At 41.6% G+C, this 18,721-nt stretch overlaps 1 protein-coding gene across 1 annotated transcript; it reads left to right on the forward strand.

Moving 5' to 3' along the window:
* The first annotated feature begins 140 nt into the window (after positions 1-140).
* Positions 141-17,088, forward strand: ppp4r1l (protein phosphatase 4, regulatory subunit 1-like). The gene is made up of 20 exons (XM_036532135.1): positions 141-200; positions 2,184-2,228; positions 3,690-3,819; positions 5,612-5,718; positions 6,848-6,990; positions 7,265-7,411; positions 7,874-7,981; positions 8,302-8,367; positions 8,471-8,629; positions 9,139-9,263; positions 9,398-9,846; positions 10,165-10,427; positions 10,581-10,667; positions 10,975-11,160; positions 12,065-12,226; positions 12,623-12,723; positions 13,140-13,260; positions 13,678-13,812; positions 14,592-14,733; positions 15,358-17,088. Exons 1-20 carry the CDS (start codon positions 194-196, stop codon positions 15,501-15,503), a joined length of 2,829 nt encoding a protein of 942 aa, XP_036388028.1. The 5' UTR covers positions 141-193; the 3' UTR covers positions 15,504-17,088.
* Positions 17,089-18,721: the final 1,633 nt, after the last annotated feature.

Raw genomic sequence — 18,721 nt, forward strand, 5'->3', positions numbered from 1 at the left:
AGTATCTATTTTTTCGTCTTAACATCGTTATATTTCAGTACTGCAAGTCTCATGATATTTATATAAATACAAATGATGATAAATAAGTAGAATTTAAAAAATTAATTTCAGGAAGTAATTTCAGGAAGTAGCTGGATAACTAACAAGCTTTCTCTGACAGTCCACACGGTAACTGGACAGTTTACAAATCAAGATGGCAGGTACGTGAGGAAATTTAATGTAGATAAGCTTGCCAACTTTATTTTGAAAGTTTAAAATGTTTTATTGTGTCTACATTTTGCTACTTTGTAATATAAACCTCTAGCACTTGACTGTTGTTTAATCATGAATCTAATGACCTGACTGTGTTAGGTTGCTAGATGACGTTAGCTAGCAAGCTAGTTAGCTGGGTAACACCTCAACTAAGCTCACAGCTAGCTGTCGACGATGCATTCAATAACGTTAGCTTCTTATTTACAATGTGTTTGCTTTTGGATGGCTGTTTGTCTAGTTAAGTAAAATTGATTGCTTTCACATCCTCGCTGTGAAGTGTGTTAGCTACCCCAGTCTGTTTATCAGAAAGGCCTGTAAGCTAGGCTAACGTTAGCTAACAATCAGAAACGATTAGCTGTCTGGCTAACTCCAGTCATTCCATCTAACTCCGTTAATTCCATGTTTGGTATGTTACCTGGCTAGCTAGCTAGTTGGATCAGCAATTGATCAAACCTAATTGCAAGTGTTAACCAAAATAAACCCCAGTGCGAGCACAAAACTTATCTCATCATTTAGCTAAGTTAATCATAGCTCACTGGCTTGCTATCTTGTCGTGTCTTTGTTTTGATTTGGGTAGTTACATGCTAGATTTGAGTTGTCAAATAAGGACCAGACTAAATCACACAGAAATGCATAATGTGGTTTGCCAGCTAGTTGTAGCCAACTAACTAGCAATCTGTCTGACCTTGTTGAACTATTATTACCTGGCTAGAAATTAAACTGTGACAGTGCTGAAGTTTTAACATTTGGCTGTGGTTCTAGCTTTTAGCTATCCGTCTATAGCTTGACCAGCTGATTCTTTGTTGACAGAATTTATCCATCGAGCAAGTTATTGGTAGGGAACAGACATATTTTCGTAGCTAGATAGCCACCAGAAAATGGTTGTGATTGACATTAAGCGAGCTGTCTGACTAATCGGTTACAGTATCGATAGACCGGCCAAAATCCCCTGAACTTGCGGGGCTCTCACGTTAATGGCGATTATCTTATTTGCTCTGGCTAACTTGTTAGCCGAGGTGAACAGGTGTGCATCGGCTTTTAAAAACGACCTGTCACCCGGGTTTTAGGCACCTATACTGAATGTGATGTCTGTGCGTGCATCAGACTTGGCGTCTAGTGCATTTAAGTTCGTTCAGTAAGAAGATATATTTTCTTCCAGATGAAAGTATTTGTGGAATTTCATGCGCAAATGCACCGCTATTCGTTTTAGCTCATTCAAAAATAAATTGCAAAAGCGTATGTCTAGAGAATAACCCTAATATGTGATGTAAAATACAATTTAATGCTGTAGTATTCTTGTTCTAACTTTGGCAAACAGCTTCCTTGTTTAGTATGTAAAACGCCTGACATAAATTGAGATGTTTTCATTCCACGCTCTAACAGCAATCCTGTGTAAAATGGAAACCGAAGCAAATACAGGTGTAGATTAAAATATTTTATTAATGTTGACTGCGCATAAAGGCAAATGTAGAGCTCTCTGGCGTGGAACGTAATAATGTTGGAACGAAAGCGTGTTGTGGTGTTAGAGAGTTGTGCTTGTAAACCAAACGTTGTAAAAGTGATTTCGAGGTAGTGATGTGTGGTTATTGATGTAATATGTAAAAAACAAACTATATAATATGCCATGGATTAGGACATGTCATATTAACTAAATAATACAGTTTTACCAAATGTGTGAAATTCTGTTGGTCTCTGAAAATTCTTTAGTTGTGTTTAATTGGAAATGAATTTTCATCTGACCCTGATTCAAATGTTCATATTAGTGGATGTCCGGTATAAATAACTGAACTCTAGCTGTGTCTGTTTGAATTTACTCATTGCTAGTAAATTGAGTGTACATTGTTGGGAAAGTGTGTAATAACTATCGAGTCTACATTATCCTATAAGGTATTTTTTAGTAAATGTATATGCACATTGTCATTGTTTTCCAGGTCTGTCTTTATACTTTGAAGATGGTCATGATGATTTGGATGACTGTAAGTATTTTGACCCGCTCCACCTCCTAACACTGTCATTTAGTGTTAAATGGACTGAATTTAGATTGCAATTCAGTTAGTTGCTTTTTAGTCATTTTGGAGGCATAGAGTACAATGTGTTTATACCTAAATCATAGACAAAGAAGTAAATTGTTCCCATAAGCGATGACTGATAAAGTATAACTTGAGCCTTGCATCAAGCTGTGACCTATTGCCTAATCAGATTTGTTGTCTTTCTAAAAGGAACTACAGTATAAGGAATGTGAAAGCTAGCAATAAAACAGCTAGCAATATGTAAAACAAAGTGTAGTCTTAACATCCCTGACAGCTTTATACACACACACACACACACACACACTCTCTCTCTCACATACACACACACACACACACACGCATTTGTTGTGTTGTGTGTAGTGCCTCTATTTTATTGTATAAGGCTGAATTTTTATGGTGCATTTAAGTATTAAAACAGAAGAACATTGCATTTAGCATATTTGCATGTTATTATGGTATGTTTTCAGCTGCAAGAAGGTGCAAAGTCCATTTGAGGCACAGCTTGGGGTTGAAATAAGCTCTTAAGACCAGTAGTGAATAATGCACAGCGTAACAGACACAGATTTGCAACCAGGAATGTAATGTCAACAGGAAGTTGAAATGACAGGGTTACCATAACCCTGGAGCTCTTTCAAGGAGGAGTGTTTTATGTGTTTTTGTGCTGTGTTTGCTGAATTCTCGTAGCCACACGTGGAATGTACTGTTGTCAACAGTACTACCCTTTGCTCTCAGCCCTCTGACTTACTGAGGGTGCAGGCCGGGCTATTATTACCTGTGCAGACCACGCTGTTTTGTAGACTGGTTGTACCACATTCTGACCCTTTATATAAGGTTATAGCATCCTCGTAATACATACGGGGATGGGGGGATGGGGGGGAGCTAGCCTTTCTAAGTGTTAAGTGTTTCTAAGTTCTAAGTTTACAGTACATTTTGAAGACACAAAAGTTTCTTTTGTCACTGTCAGTGTGTGCAAGGCATAGAATAAATGTAAATCTGACAAACATACATGTCTTCATTAATTCCTGGTCTTCCTTGCATAAATCTCATATTCCTGTGCATCATGTTTTAAGATGAAATGGGTTGTCAGGGTTCATGCAAACTTCTATATAGTTGGTAAAATTATTTTTTTTTCCCCAAGAGTAGTCCTTCACAGTGTGGAATACATTAATGGTTAACCTTAAGTATGACTGAAACTCAAATTAGCCAATGTATTATTTCAAGCGGAATATCAATGTTATTTGTTTGTTTAGCATACATTGTCATCATGACCAGCTTATAGGACAAAGTGTTGCAGACTACATTAATTAAGATGACCTACCATTGGAGAATTTCATGGTGACAGTGTGTGTTCTTGCTTGTTTAAAGAAAATACACCTTTGATGTTCTCCATTTCCTTCTGTTCCACAGTCGGGTTTGATGACTATGGTTCAGAGTGCGACGGGATTCGGATCACTGCCTTTCTTGATGCAGGGCAGGACAACCTCACTCCCTTAGGACGGCTTGAGAAATATGCCTTCAGTGAGAATGTCTTCAACAGGTAGGAAGTACTTAGAATAAATTCCATGGGTGTGTTGTAAAATCACATATGGGATTGCAAACGGGATAGCATTAGCTGATGTGGTAAAATTGCTGTCTTGTTTCGCTGGTGATGCTGATTGTTTTAACAAGGGCCACAAAAAGAGCCTCTTCTAGAGCTTACCAAGCAATTTCGCTCTGTAGTTTACTGGAATTGTAATGGTACAGCACTCAACTTTTAGCGCCAATCTCCAACCACTCATCACTGGATCCTTGGAAGATGGTAGTATTAGAAGAGGGTAGAACTTGGCAGGAAGGTGGTGAATCTGTGATTGTAGTATTTATGGCAAGAAAAAGATCCATTGTTGTTCATGCTTCATACAGGACCTGATTAACACCTCACGGCTGTCACAGCCAGATGTTTAAAGCAACTTTAGGCTGCACCAAAAATCCCAATTTTGCAGCATTTTGGTCATGATGTTCTTGTAACCGCTTAACTAAGTGTGTTTTTCACATATGATTAGAGGAACACTGACGCCTTTCAAGGAGTTCTCCAGGCTGCTTTTACGGTGTGGTTGTTTTTTTGAAAAGTTACAGTAGTTCCATGTGGGAAAACGCATATGAATCATGACTCTTGTATCTTGTGACGCATCTGCTCTTCAGCCTTTCACTGTTAGGAAGTCATTTTTTGTGCTCTCATGTTCTTCTCAGTTAATTAAAGTGCCTTCCAGGTATGCACAGCACTGACCGTCACATTTTGATTTTCACAGCTGAAGTGTTGGGATATTGCAGGTTATTACATTACAAAACAAGAAGCAGCTTCTTTCATGGAATGTTGCCTTAAGGTGTTTAGAAATTCCCATTTGAAATCTATTTGCTGTTACATGTTTTCCTCTGCAACAATCTGAAGAATGGTGTAGGCACTCCTCACTGTAGGTTGTGTGACGGTACAGAAACCCTTTAAAACCCTTTAAAATAAACAAAGCCCATTTTACATTATATATACAGCCAGTTTAAAATTAAAACAAGCAATTTCTGTTCTATTTTCCCTCTCACATTTCATGCTTGTATTTGAAATATTCAAGATGTCATGGTCATCTCCTAATTGCAAGGGGTGTATGACGTCAGTGAGAAAGTCATTTTAGTTCTGCATTATCTGAAGGCTTTGGTGCAGAATGACTGCTGCACACCACTCACAGTAATCCCCACTATAAATGACCCTGACATGCCTTCTGGTGCATTCGTCAGTTGAAGCACAGCCAGGAATTATTTAGTGTGTTAAGCGGGTAACAACTTTTAATAGAAAGGTTGGGCTCTGGTACAAGGGCACCGCGTTGACTGTATTTGACCCAGCCAGTTTTGGCAGTGCATTAGAGAGCCCGAGCTCATGAGCCCGAGCTTTTTTTTCTTCTCAAAGACAGGAGGTTTAGAAGTGACTGTGGTTGATGTGGTTTCTGCTTCATGTCAAATAAAGTTGAAAGTGCTGCCAGATAGCGCTCCGCTCTAAAGACCTCAGTTAGCATTTCCTCCAGTGCGGAGTCTTGCATGTGCAAGTTGCACCAGCAATCTCTCAGCCCTGCCCTTCTGTGTGCATTTGTATTTTGAAGTTTCTGTTTCTGTTTTCGGAAAGGGCACGTGGAGTTCCAAGTTTTTGTTTGTGAGAAGTAAAACAGCCACAGTAAAGCGGGTCTGGCCACCAACCCAGTGTTCATATTGTCCCATTAAAGTACATCAGCAACTGGTTAACTCAAAGCTGTGATGGTGCAAGTCTGTGCTAGTCCTGGTACCAACACCTTGCTTATGTCCCTCTCTAGGCAGATTGTGGCACGTGGGCTGTTGGACGTGCTACGAGAGTTCAGCGACAACGAGAACGACTTTGTCGCTGTCATGGAAACCGTTGCCAGAATGTCAGAGGATGGTGGTATGTATGTTGTTAAATGCAGTGTATTCTGAAGCTAAAGAAAAAGTAGAGAGAGTGATAGAGATTTTAAAAATTTTATGTAAATTTAAGGTTGAAAAAAATATGAGGGGAAAATCCTGTGCTTGATCTCCTGAGTTAATCACAAAATCCCTTGCATAATTTTCTCCCTGCAACAATTGAACATTGTTGTTTTTTTTTGTAAATTCAATACACAGTAGTGTGAAACTGTGACAACAGTCTCTTTACACTTCGCTTCACTACACTTAAAAATACATGAATGCAGACTGTTACAATGAATTTTTCCATCATTTATTCAGATACCCAAATGTATCTTTGCAAACTATATATTTACAAACAGGCTATGATTATGTTTTACTGTGTGTTTGCAAAGCATTTTTAAAAGTCAGTGGTAAGTATTTTGGTGGCCTGTAGTTGGTTTGCTGTTTAGTTCTTTTGAACATTCAGAGTTTTCCTGGGACCTGGCATAGAAGGATTTTGTGTTCCTGTCCACTGAGTGTGATTGGCAGGTGACAGATGCACAGTGGTGACTTCCTTAAAGTTACAGATTTGGAAAATGACGTAATAAACTTATGTTAATTAACATAACCTATTAACAGTTTTAACCAAACAATTGGCAGCCATTTATACCAGTGGACCGAAAAATGCATCATAATTAAGAACACCTGCTATTTCATACACGTTATAGAAATCACTAATGTATATGGAGCTGCAGCATAGACCCTCAACCACCAAATTCAGGGATCAGGTGGCTCAAGCATGCAAGGTCAGAGGTACCACTCTGGCCTCTGCTTTTATTTGGCACTAAAGGAAGCATGCCATGGCCCTGCATGTCAGCCTCTTCTCAGCAGGGGAACTCTGGGCAGAGCTGAGGAGACAGAGACAGTGAAGTTACATTCATGCTAAGACCGCTGATTGCTTATTCATGCAATTAATGACTTAAGGTTATACTTAAGTTTTCTTTGCACAGTTTTCCTGTGAAGGTTACATTCCAGGCACGAAGATACCTTAAAACAATGTTTCCATTTCTGTATGACCTTGTTCATGCAGGCTTGTGAAGGTTGCACCATACAGAACTGCTGTGCACACTCTGTGTGATGTATGATTTCAGAGCCCACAGTCCGTGCTGAACTGATGGAGCAGGTGCCCAACATCGCCATGTTTCTGCACGAGAGCCGCCCCAACTTCCCAGCAGCCTTCTCCCGATACCTGGTGCCCATTGTTGTACGGTACCTTACTGACCCAAACAACCAGGTATGCAGGTGTTGTGTAACCGCTACTGTGTCTCCAGAATACTTTGGAATAATAATTTCAGCTATGTAACAGCTAGAACATAAGCAGAGTACCAGTGTTAAAATGAGGAGGTAATACATCAGGGAGAAGTAGGTCTTGTCTTTTTCTATGTCAGAGAGGCGTGTAAAAGCACATTTGTTCTGTATCAGCTGAATGCATAATCTTCAGTAACTGAGTATGGCGGGGCCCGCTGGGTGTCTGCCGGTACTGCGAGTGACACAGCTATGTTTCGCAGGTGCGGAAGACCAGCCAGGCCGCCCTGCTGGTGCTGCTGGAGCAAGGCCTCATCTCCAAGAGTGACATGGAGAGCAAAGTCTGCCCTGTGCTGCTGGACCTGACCGAGCCCAGCAGCGACGACGACTACAAGATAGAGGCAGTAGCGGTGAGAGCTGGAGGGGCTGTGTGTATGTGTGTGTGTGTGTGTGTGTGTGTGTGTGTGTGTGTGTGTGTGTGTGTGTGTGTGGGGGGGGGGGGGTGCGTATCAGGCATGGGGGTATCTCACACCTGAAAAAGTTTAGTAACTAATACAAAATGGAAAAACCACAACAAGTAACAAGTGCAGAAACAACAGAATTAAGCCTTTGCCCTTGTCACTGTGTGTTTCTAGTGTGTTTTTATGTTCATTGAACGGAAAGTTTTATTTATGGTGACTGTTACTCTTTAGAACATGTTTCTCAATCCGGGTTGTTGGAGCAGTCTGTCTGAGCCTTGGAGCTGTGGTAACTGCTGTGTCCCACTAAGGGACCGACCCCTTGCGCTCAAACCAGACAAGCACAACTTTGTCTGGCAAATATGTTTTCTTTTTTTCTCCCCTTGAACTCATGCTGAGTTGTCTGACTTCCAGATCATGTGTAAGCTGGTGACCATGCTGAGCAGGGACACTGTGGAGAACCTGCTGCTCCTGAGATTCTGTGAGCTGTGCAGCGATGCCAGGCTCTTCCAAGTCCGAAAGGTAAAGCCCCCTCCAGTGCTAAACAGCACTTAATGAGTACTTCCCTCACACTTCAATCTCCACCCCCTAACACCTGCTGCTTGTATTAATTGTATTACTTGCTGTTTACTTCATGTGTAGTATCGCAACATGTTTTGGATTCTGTTATCTAGTGACTGTAGTGTGTGTACTTGGCTTACTTTCTAGGCTGTCTGGTCAGGTTGTACAAGTTAACTTGTGGTAGGGCTTGATTATTGTTATGCTCACACTCACTGGTCTGGTAGTGTTGTTAGCCTGGTCTGATACTGTTGTGTAATGTGTTTTCTGTTATATTCTGCCAGGTGTGTGCTGCCAATTTTGGGGAGTTCTGTTCCATCGTGGGCCAGGAGGCCACAGAGAAGCTACTGGTGAGGATAATGTGAACAGCTGTAATCGCGATTTGAGTATTCACTTGGATAAAGCTGTTTTTTGAATGAGGGAACATTTGCTCATTTTATATAATTTTCCCAGATGACGAAGTTCTTCGACCTGTGCTCGGACAGTCTGTGGGGGATTCGCAAGGCCTGTGCTGAGTGCTTTATGATTGTCTCGAACTCCACGTCCCCGGAGGTGCGGCGGACAAAGCTGTCCCCCCTCTTCATCAGCCTTATCAGTGACCAGTCCCGCTGGGTAAGCCCGCTGAGCTCTGAGACACCAGCAGCCGCAACTGCACGAAACAAGCCAGTTTAGCACCAGCTCTGGGAGTCATGAAAACTAATATGCATGTTATATTGAACCTGAAAATTGGTTCAAAGAAAACGCATTGGGACTTTACAAAGGTTTCTTCTTCGTTTTGCACTTCAGGGAGGTTTGAGGAAAAATGGCTTGTAGAAACTGTTTAACATTACATAAAATACCCAAATGCAAATTTACAGACACAAACACATTTGCTCAAACACAAGTTATGTAATGTCACATAAAGCTTGTGACTTATACTGTGATCAGAAAAAAAGGTCTTTATTCATTTCTTTGTTCTTATTGCTCATCCCTGCTTTCACATAAGTCTCCTTTCTTGTCTGAAAGAAACGGTTTGAGAAAATCTGTACCATCCTATGTTTTCTGTGGAATCATAGTCCCTGTGCCATGCTGTATCGGTGAGGATGTGCTGACAGCCTCTGCCACCTCTCTCCTGTCCCCAGGTGCGACAGGCTGCCTTTCAGTCTCTGGGCCGCTTCATCTCCACTTTCGCCAATCCCTCCAGCATGGGCCTGCACTTCAGAGAGGATGGGACCCTGCGAGACATCGCCAAGTCTCCCCCTGAAAAGTATGAACTGCTGGTCTAATGGCTAATAGTGGCTAAGTGGCTAAGTGTTTTGTTTAATTGAGTTCTTTTAACCTTCCATGAACATAGGTTGAGGACAGTTTTCTCAGATCTGCTGTTTTCTCTTGTTCATTAAGGTGTGAGCCACCAGGTGGCAGTGAGTTAGCCAAGACCTGCACTGAGGCGGGGAGCTGCCAGAGAGAGACACCAGCACAAACACCCCCTGAGGCAGACAACAGCTCCGCTCCAGTTCCAGACTCAGTTTCAGAAAGCAGTGAGCGCTCTCAAGGACCTGGTCCTGACCCTGCAGACTACAAAGGAGCGATCTGTGCGGGACAGGAGCAAACCTGTGCTGCGATCACACAGGGGGGGAAGGGAGGACCCCAAAAAAGCGAAGACACATACAACTCCTTTCATTATTGGAGGCCTCCGCTGCCAGACATCACCCAGGACCTGGAGCTTTTGCAGAGAGAGGAGGAAGAACAGGAGGTGCCCAGCCTGGGTTCCCAAGGGCCTGCAACCAGCTCCCAAATCCAGAAGGTGCTAGACTGCCTGCAGCCCCACCTGGATGACCCAGATGTGCAAGGTAAGGAGGAGACGATTAGCTCTTAACAGAACACTCACTGTTCCTTCTTGTGCTGGAAGTTGCTCTGGATAAGAGTGTCTGCTAAATGAACGTAACGTAAAATTTCATGGTGCTTTTTTAAGTGGTTGAAGGTTAGGTTCTTTGGAGTAATTTATATAGCAGCTCACCCCTGGGTGTCCTTCAGTGGCCTCACTCAGTGTTAAGATGCTTTCCCCTCTTTGTTATATTGATGTATTGGTAGTAGGTTTTCATCACCAGTTGTCTTTTTTCAGGCATTGTAAAAGTGTATGTATTTAATGTGTGTATATGTGTCTGCAGCTCAAGTCCAGGTGCTGTCTGCTGCGCTGAAGGCAGCCCAGCTGGAGAATCAGTCTGAGGAGGGGGAGCAGGAGGAGGCCGCAGCAGACAGCAACGGGGCCACGGTGGTGCCAGCCCCCGATTCTTCGCCTCCGCCCGCGAGCCCGGCCTTCGAACCTGATCCCGCGGAGAGCTATATTCTGGAAAAGGCGGACCCCCCTGCATCTCCACAGTCACCTCCCAGCTCTCCCCTTTCTCCTGAGGAGTCTGAACTAAGCCATGAGGTGAGCACGTTTGCAAGGTGCTTGTGAATATTGTGATCAGGTCCAAGGGTGTAAAAAGTTATGTAAACACAATAACTGGCCAAACTTTGCACAGATTCATAGGAGCTTCCTTAGAGGGGAAGGTTGTAAAATAAAATAAAAATTTTCTCACAGGAATCTGCTGAGTTAATTGAGAGTGTGGAAGAAGGGAAGGACTCTGCCCCCAACCAGCAATGTGAGGAGGAGAAATCCAAGGTCCAGGTCAGTAAATCAATCCATAGAAATGTGGTGAAATTACATCTTAATGTAACAGGAAGTTTTATTAAAAAGAAAACTCTGAAATCCAATGATGTCCTGTTATGACCTAGCCACCCCTGGCTGAAAAAGAAAGGATTATAAATGGCTTTAAAAGGAAATAAGTGCCACCTTTTTATGTTGTGTTGAATGATGATACTGATGATAAGAATGGTAATGATATCTTCTAAATCTGATCAGATTAGTTTGACTTGGCTCTAGTGAGAGGTGGGGTAATGAAGAAATTTTCTAAACGTTATCTTCTTTCCCCTAGAACGTGATCCCCCAGCAGCTGCTCGATCAGTACTTGTCAATGACCGATCCAGCTCGAGCTCAAACTGTGGACACGGAAATCACCAAGCACTGTGCCTTCAGCCTGCCTGGAGTGGCTCTCACGCTGGGCCGGCAGAACTGGCATTGTCTCAAAGACACCTACGAGACACTCGCCACTGACGTGCAGGTCGGCATTACCTTGCAGATACATTTATTTAATACATTCTCAGACCAAATAAAGAATTGCAGTACTCCCTGCTTAAAATAACCATGTCCATACAGGACGCTTTGATTCCTACAAATGGTTGATTCTTCTAAGCAGAGTTCCAAATGAATGGGTCAAATTAACATGTATGTTTTAAACTTTTTTCTCTTATTTAATTTAAAATGTCCTCAGCTAAATGCTTCAAACAGGGTACAAAACTTTATTGAATGTACAGTATTTTTTTCTGCAGTCCTTAAAAATAAGAATATGTTTCACATTAATGATTTTAGTGTCACCATAAAAATTGCTGGTGTTGTGTGAGCTACAATGCCAGTGCACTTAACTACAGTTGGACTTGTTCATTTTTAGTCTTTCCATGACTGCAGTCCATGACTGATTTCCATTGTAAGGCTATAGAGGGCAGCCTTATAGATTAGTATGAAGCTTCTTCCTTTATATGCCACGTGGGCTGATATCCAAGCACTCAGCTAAGCACATGCAGGCACTTAGCAGCATAACATTATTCTCAAAATATTGTATGTGCTAGGTGCTTTAATAATTGGCAAAAAATGCGCAGTTGAAAAAGGGATATATTAAAATTGTAAATGATTTTAGAAATATTTGGCACACTGCATCATTCTTACAATATCAGTTGTGTAGGAATGATTCTATCCCAGTGTTTTTATCATCACTATATGAGGATGATTCTCACAGCAGTATTTTCCAAGAGAAGTGCCCTCCACTTATAAAAGATATATGACCTACCCACAATATATAACCTTAGTGAACCACTGAAGGACTCCTTTTGAGTGTAACAAGTCCTAGTTGTATGAAATCAGAAAAAGTAGCATAAAAATAACTGACTTCTTAATCTTCTTGCCCTCAGTGGAAAGTACGCAGGACATTGGCGTTTTCCATACACGAGCTGGCAGTGATCCTAGGAGACCAGCTCACAGCGGCAGATTTGGTTCCTATCTTCAACGGCTTCTTGAAGGACCTGGATGAGGTGCGCATCGGTGTCCTCAAACACCTCTACGACTTCCTCAAGGTGAGAAATGGCCTGCGTTTGGGCAGGCAGAATTAGGTTTGTGTATGCTATTCATAGTGCTGTCTATTACAGGTCCTTGAACCCAAATCACGGAATATTATGTATGCGTCAAGAAATTAGATTAACAGAGTTGATCATTCTTATTTTTCACAAGCTGATGATGAAGCTGATGATGGAGCTATTTAAACTTACTATATTCTTAAGGATCAGAAAGCCCCATGTCAAAAAAACATAAAAAAATATAATTATATTTCATCATCTAATGTAATTTGCAGAATTTGTACATTATGACATTAAACTCCGCCCAATCACATACGCGCAGAATTTGTCATGCATACATGGTACTTCTCACCACTTCGTATCTATTCACTGGTCTGTTCTGACACTTTGCTGCAGCTGCTTCACGCAGATAAACGGCGGGAGTACCTTTACCAGCTGCAGGAGTTCATGGTGACAGACAACAGCAGAAACTGGAGGTTTCGATACGAGCTCGCAGAGTAAGTTCTTCTTTGTTTGAACTTATCTTCAACTTTTCGATATATGGATTCCTCGATTCCTTGATGTCCTTGACAATCAACACTGCTCCCAGTGGACCACACACGTACAAAATGTTGCTGTTTAATGTCTATAACTACTCATGTGCAAGATTACTGTTTAATGTCTACAACTCACTCATGCAATATTACTGTTTAATGTCTATTGTTTAATGTCTGCTAAACTGTGCACTGTCTGTTTTTATTTATTTTACTATTTACTATTTATTCTTGTTTGATTACTTATTGTTATTATTTCTTATTCTTCTTTCTACTGTTGCCCTATGTTGCTGTTAACACTGCAGATTTCCCCGCTGTGGGACAGATAAAGGATTATCTTATCTTACGTCTTTTCCAACTTTGATTCTTTCTGTTTGCAGGCAGCTGATCCTGATCATAGAGTTGTACAGCCACTATGACGTGTATGACTACCTCAGACAGATAGCACTTACACTCTGTTCTGACAAAGTGTCTGAGGTCAGGTGGATCTCCTACAAATTGGTAAGTCCATCATCTTTGTTGTAGTGGCTACAAAGGGCCATTAACTTTCCAGCATTCTATTCATGTTTTTTTCTTTTTGCCTTTGTGTAGCCAGGTAGGTCAGTTGAAAACTAATTTTTAAATGAAGACGTGAGGAGTTGAGAAGGGGGCAAGATAAAGGCCAAATTTGGGATATTGCTAGGAAACGGGCTGACGCCACAGTTCGGTGTCAATAGGTGCCATATCATGAGCGACTTGCAAAGCAAAGGTACATAAGTGCATGTGATAAGGCTGCATGAACAACAAGACATAGCAAAAATGGCAAAAACCACAGTTATCTTCCATGAGAATACGTGAAGGTGGTCTCATGAAAGGTGTAATCGGTGTGAATTGCTGAGATGAAGGTATGTGAAATGAGATTTGTGTCCTTCCTGTCAGGTGGTGGAGATCCTGCAGAAGATGTACGCTAGTGGAGCCCAGGATCTGGGCCTCAACTTCATCAATGAGCTCATCGTCCGATTTTGCCACTGCCCCAAGTGGGTTGGGCGCCAGGCGTTCGCTTTCATCTGCCAGGTTTGTGAAATCATAACCGTATATACACTGGGGTCCAAAATTATTGGGACACTCACTTTTTTTTTCTGAAAACCCACAATATTTTTGCTGCATATTCCATCAGACATTGGGAAAGCTGTATTTATGTCAATGTCAATTCCAGCTTCATCTTCTGTGACCATGTTCCAACCTTGTTAGGTTTATATAGGCTTCAGTATGAGTGTTCAATTAGGGGGCAGGGCAACGTTCAGTCAGGCCTAATTGAAGTGATGGTCATTTTTGTTCACTTGTCTGCACTCAATAAGTATGTAGGTACCTTTTAAAATTAAGTTAATGTCATGGAATTGTCAGTTTGTTTGGCAGAATTAATGTCATACATATTATTAAAATGTTGGAAATAAGGGTAGTCATCAGGCCATCGTGTCCCAACCACATAAAGAGATGTTTTGAAAATGTTAATAGTTGCCAAAACATGTAACTGTTTTCGCCACACCATAAATTAGGTTCGAGTGATAAAACTAATAGCTACATAAAGACATCCACACTTAACCACAAAATGCCCAGGTGTGCCAGTAATTTTGGACCCTAGTGTATATGCAACGCCCTCAGCCATGACTACTCTCCTCATTTTACTGGCACTACCGCCACATTTAACGTTCCTAATTTGGACCGCTTCGTCGTTGAAAAACCTCCCTGCATCCACCTCCATTTTTTCGTTGAAATACTTCCAGCGAAGAAAGGAACAGGGAAATGAAAGATATGTGCTTTGTCTTGGTCTTCCCTCCCCCACCTCATTCCAGGCGATAGTGGAAGAAGACTGCATGCCCATGGACCAGTTTGCTCAGCACTTGCTACCCAGCCTGCTGAGCCTGTCTTCTGACCCTGTCGCCAACGTGCGTGTGCTGGTAGCCAAGGCACTGCGGCAGAGCATATTGGAAAAAGGTAAAGTGAATTTTGCCAAACGCTTCCGTTCAGCTTTACTTCAGCAGTAGTGACCCCTTGAAGGCCTTCTTGTTAATAAGCTCTATGTGAGCTCGCAACACTGGGTCACTGGGATTGATTCAGCTCAATTACTGGCAGTCCTCGTTTCACAACAGTCCGGTTTATGGTGGTTTGTAAAAGACAAGAAAAAGCCACAGCTAAGTGTAAAAAAAAAAAAAAAAAAAATATTTATCGAAAAGTAACATTTTTTCCCCCAGTAATAGACTCTTTGTTGTTTGAGTGTGGTGTTAGGACTCTCCTTCAACACTTAAGGCTGTCTCAGTTTATGCCTGTAGATGCATTACATTACATTATTGTCATTTAGCAGACATTCTTATCCAGAGCAACTTAACAGGTTTATAGGTTGCAGCTCTTACGCTATCCATTTATACAGCTGGATATTTACTGAGGCAATTCTGGGTTAAGTACCATGCCCAAGGGTACAGCAGTAGCGCCCCAGCAGGGAATTGAACCAGCAACCTTACGGCTACAAGACCTGTTCCTTACCATTACCTTATTGTACAAATGTGGAACATTAAATGTCTCTCGCTCATTGCATGGTATTGTCATTCTGCCTCTCAACAGCATACTTCAAAGACCCTGGCTGTGCTTACTCAGATGAGCTGGAGGAGACAGTCATGGCTCTGCAGGCTGACAAAGACCGGGACGTGCGCTTTTTTGCCAGTTTGAACCCCACCAGATGTGTTATCGACACGGCAGCCTTAATCTAACTCTAACAGCCCCTGTACTGCAACAATCACCAGCACCAATCCAGTGATGCATGCACACACAGATACACGCATACACACAGGTGCACTCACACACACACACACAAAATTTGTATCTTCTCACCTCTTGGACTCAACTGATCAGGGAACAGAGAATAGGAGTTAGGAGTCACTCACTGCGTGAGTCACTCACAGGGCAGAACATCTTATGGGGTAAGGAACACAAGAAGACCACATCTCCACACTTCTGTAGTATCTTATGACTCAGATTCTGTAAATGCAGACTTGTTGTATGATGCAACAAGCTGGCTCTCCAAAGGTTATTGTACAGTTGATATAAATATTAGATTTTTTTCCCTCCCTTGAATTTCTTTAAAAAGGAGAAGAAAAAATGGCTTGGAGGTATGCACTAACTCAGGGGGACTGATCTGAACAATAGATGCTAACATGCCTGAAAATGGCACTGATCCCAGGTGATATTCCAGCTGACACTGTTTGTCTGTGTCCCAGCACACAGACCCTGTAGCCACCCTATGTCACCAGAAAGTCCTCAGGTTCCTGTAAGCTCATCTGGACCCATCTCACAGCCTGCCTCTCCTTGGCTTCATAAGGCCTCGATAACCACTACTGCTTGAGAGACGCCTTTCCCACCCTCTGTTTTTAGAAATCATATCAGAAAGACTTTTTAAAAGCTAATGAATGAGCCGTGGCTCCCCTCACCACATTCACCAGTTTTGCAACGCCCATCCCCTTTACTGGTGCAGATTAGATAAAAAAAAAATACCTCGACCTGGATGGGTATATTTTGTGCTGGTGCAGGGAGTCTCAACTGGATTAATTTGTTTACAAGGAGTAGCGAATGTGACCTTTTGTAGTGCTGTCATCACCTAAGGGCTGATGGTGAAGTGCTGCAGTCTGACCCAAAAGAGGGAATAGAAAGAAAGCACAGTTGGGCATCAGTGCAGCTTCATCGTCGTAAAAGCAAGAGACCAGGAGCCAGTCTCAACTGCTCTCACATTGCTGACCGGAACAAGCGATTTCCCAGCGCCTTTGGTCTGCGTTGGACTGGGGCCGATGCGAAATGACCATGAACGAAGGAGACTGTTGCTTTGTTTGTGTGTGCGCGGAACCAACATGGGAGGTGGGGCTCCTTCTGGTTTACAGCGGGTCCACAAGGCAGAGAGTCCAGAGTGTGAGGTAGTGATGTTCATTCTACCTCTGAACGGAACCTCTGCATGGCAGTGCAGGAGTACTGCCCGCTGAAGCCACCGCGGTTTCCAGAGGCACCAAGGCCAGTCAGTAGATCAACCGAGGAGATGCAAGTGTGCAAATTATGGGAGCTGTCACCAAGTCACTTTTTTTCCTCTTTAAGTGTTGTTCCCCCCCCCCCCCACTTTGTTTCCTTGTAAAAAAAAAAGGCAGATTGTTTGTCAGTAGAAATGACCAGAGAAATGAAGCTGATGACAGTGGTTTTTTTGTCTCAAGTTTGTCCTCCCTTATGCTCTCCTCCAGTGGGGGTGTTCACAGCACTGAGGGGGCAACTCAACTCTTCTGTCTGTGCAATTTGTGCCCGTCTCATTTTTTAATGTGGTAGAACTGTTTATATATACATACATTTTATGAAATTTATTTTTTCTTTCAATTATGTACCTTGTTTAAAGATTTTATATCCTAACTTTGCCATTTACAACCTTTGTAATTGTCAATGGTTTCTTTTTAAAGATGTTTATGTATTGTTATTTTTAGTATTCGGTAATTAAAATAATATAAATTGGGATTTAAAAATCCATTCTCTGTGTAAAGACAAGCACTGTAGGACTTTCCGATTTGTTTAGTAACTTGGGATGTATGGGGTGCGTTATGTAGCAGAGTGCTCAGAGTGGGCGGTTCACCGAAAGCGCCGAGCATGCATTCATTAAATGCCACAGTGTCCTAATGCAGTGTAAGGGGTGGAGTTTCAAATGGCACACAGAAAGCTTGTACACTTTTTTTTTTTCATCTGTGAAAAATCAAATGACGTTTGAACAACATTTTAGCTTATTCCATCTGTTTATGACACCTCATAATATGCGTACGAATGAAATATACATTACAGCATGTATATGAAACATGAAACCTACATTGTATGTCTGAAATATACATTATAATATTTTGTAGCAAAATAATTGTACTCACAGGGACGGTTTACCTTTTTTCACACAAGCTACCAAACTTGTTAATTAAGGCCAGTCATTAATGCCATCTTCTATTCAAATCGCAAAGTAGTGGTTGGAGTTAGGAACATACAGGCAAGCTATTGAATTTTGCCCATTTATTTTAATTTAAGTTACACGCTGCGCTTGGTGAAACACTCACCTTGAACGCTCGTCTGTTTAACGCGCCCCCTAAATGCACAAATGTAACTATGTTTGAAAAAGCTGTTTTCCAAATCAACAGTAGGGCACAACGTTTTTCATTAAAACCTTTCAAATTTATGGAGATTGGTTGTCGTTTTTCTTTATTATTTTAGGGAAGACTTGGTGTAATTAAGAGAATTAGACTTTTAAATTATTGTTAGCCAAAGTTAGTTTCAAGAAAACAATGCTAGCATGTTACCTCGATTAACTGGAACATGGAGATTTATGGTTATTTATTTATCTATCTATCTAAATATTTATTACAAATGGCGACCCTTAAGATCACTTCATAAATAGCATGATTAATGTGATTAGATAGGCCTACATTCATTTCCGACATGACAATGCAATGTGCTGAATGCTTTGCATAGGGTTGGATATATTATACACATTTATTCAAATACATTAAGTCCCAAGAATATCCAATAACACAAAGGTGTGCTTTGTTATTTAAGTTTTTGCTCCTGTGTATAAGTACAACAGATTTAGCGCTAGTTTTAAGTATGAAATTTTAGCTCAAGGAGTATCATTTTGATTGGTATACTTGGTGTTTGCATTTACCGTGTCATCATCGTGTAAGTTCTGTTGACTGCATCTGAATTACTTAATCGAAATAGCCGTAAGGCGCCACGCATCGAAACTTGGAAACAAAAGATTACCTTGGTTACCCTGGAGTTGCGAAACACACAACCCGTACAATCAGCGCTCTTCACGTGTCTGTTAGCCGCGTACATTTCTTTAGAACTAAGCACAGATTGTTAACATAATTGAAATGATTTCTTCGATGAAAACAAAGGCTCGCGTAATGACCTCGGCTAAAACGGT

Source organism: Megalops cyprinoides, chromosome 6 (genome assembly GCF_013368585.1).
Source record: "Megalops cyprinoides isolate fMegCyp1 chromosome 6, fMegCyp1.pri, whole genome shotgun sequence".
NCBI lineage: Eukaryota > Metazoa > Chordata > Actinopteri > Elopiformes > Megalopidae > Megalops > Megalops cyprinoides.

Coding starts and splice junctions, on each gene's coding strand:
- ppp4r1l (XM_036532135.1), top strand. Junction 10,668..10,974: donor AGGAGAAATCCAAGGTCCAG/GTCAGTAAATCA, acceptor TCTTTCCCCTAG/AACGTGATCCCCCAGCAGCT. Junction 12,724..13,139: donor TTTCGATACGAGCTCGCAGA/GTAAGTTCTTCT, acceptor TTCTGTTTGCAG/GCAGCTGATCCTGATCATAG.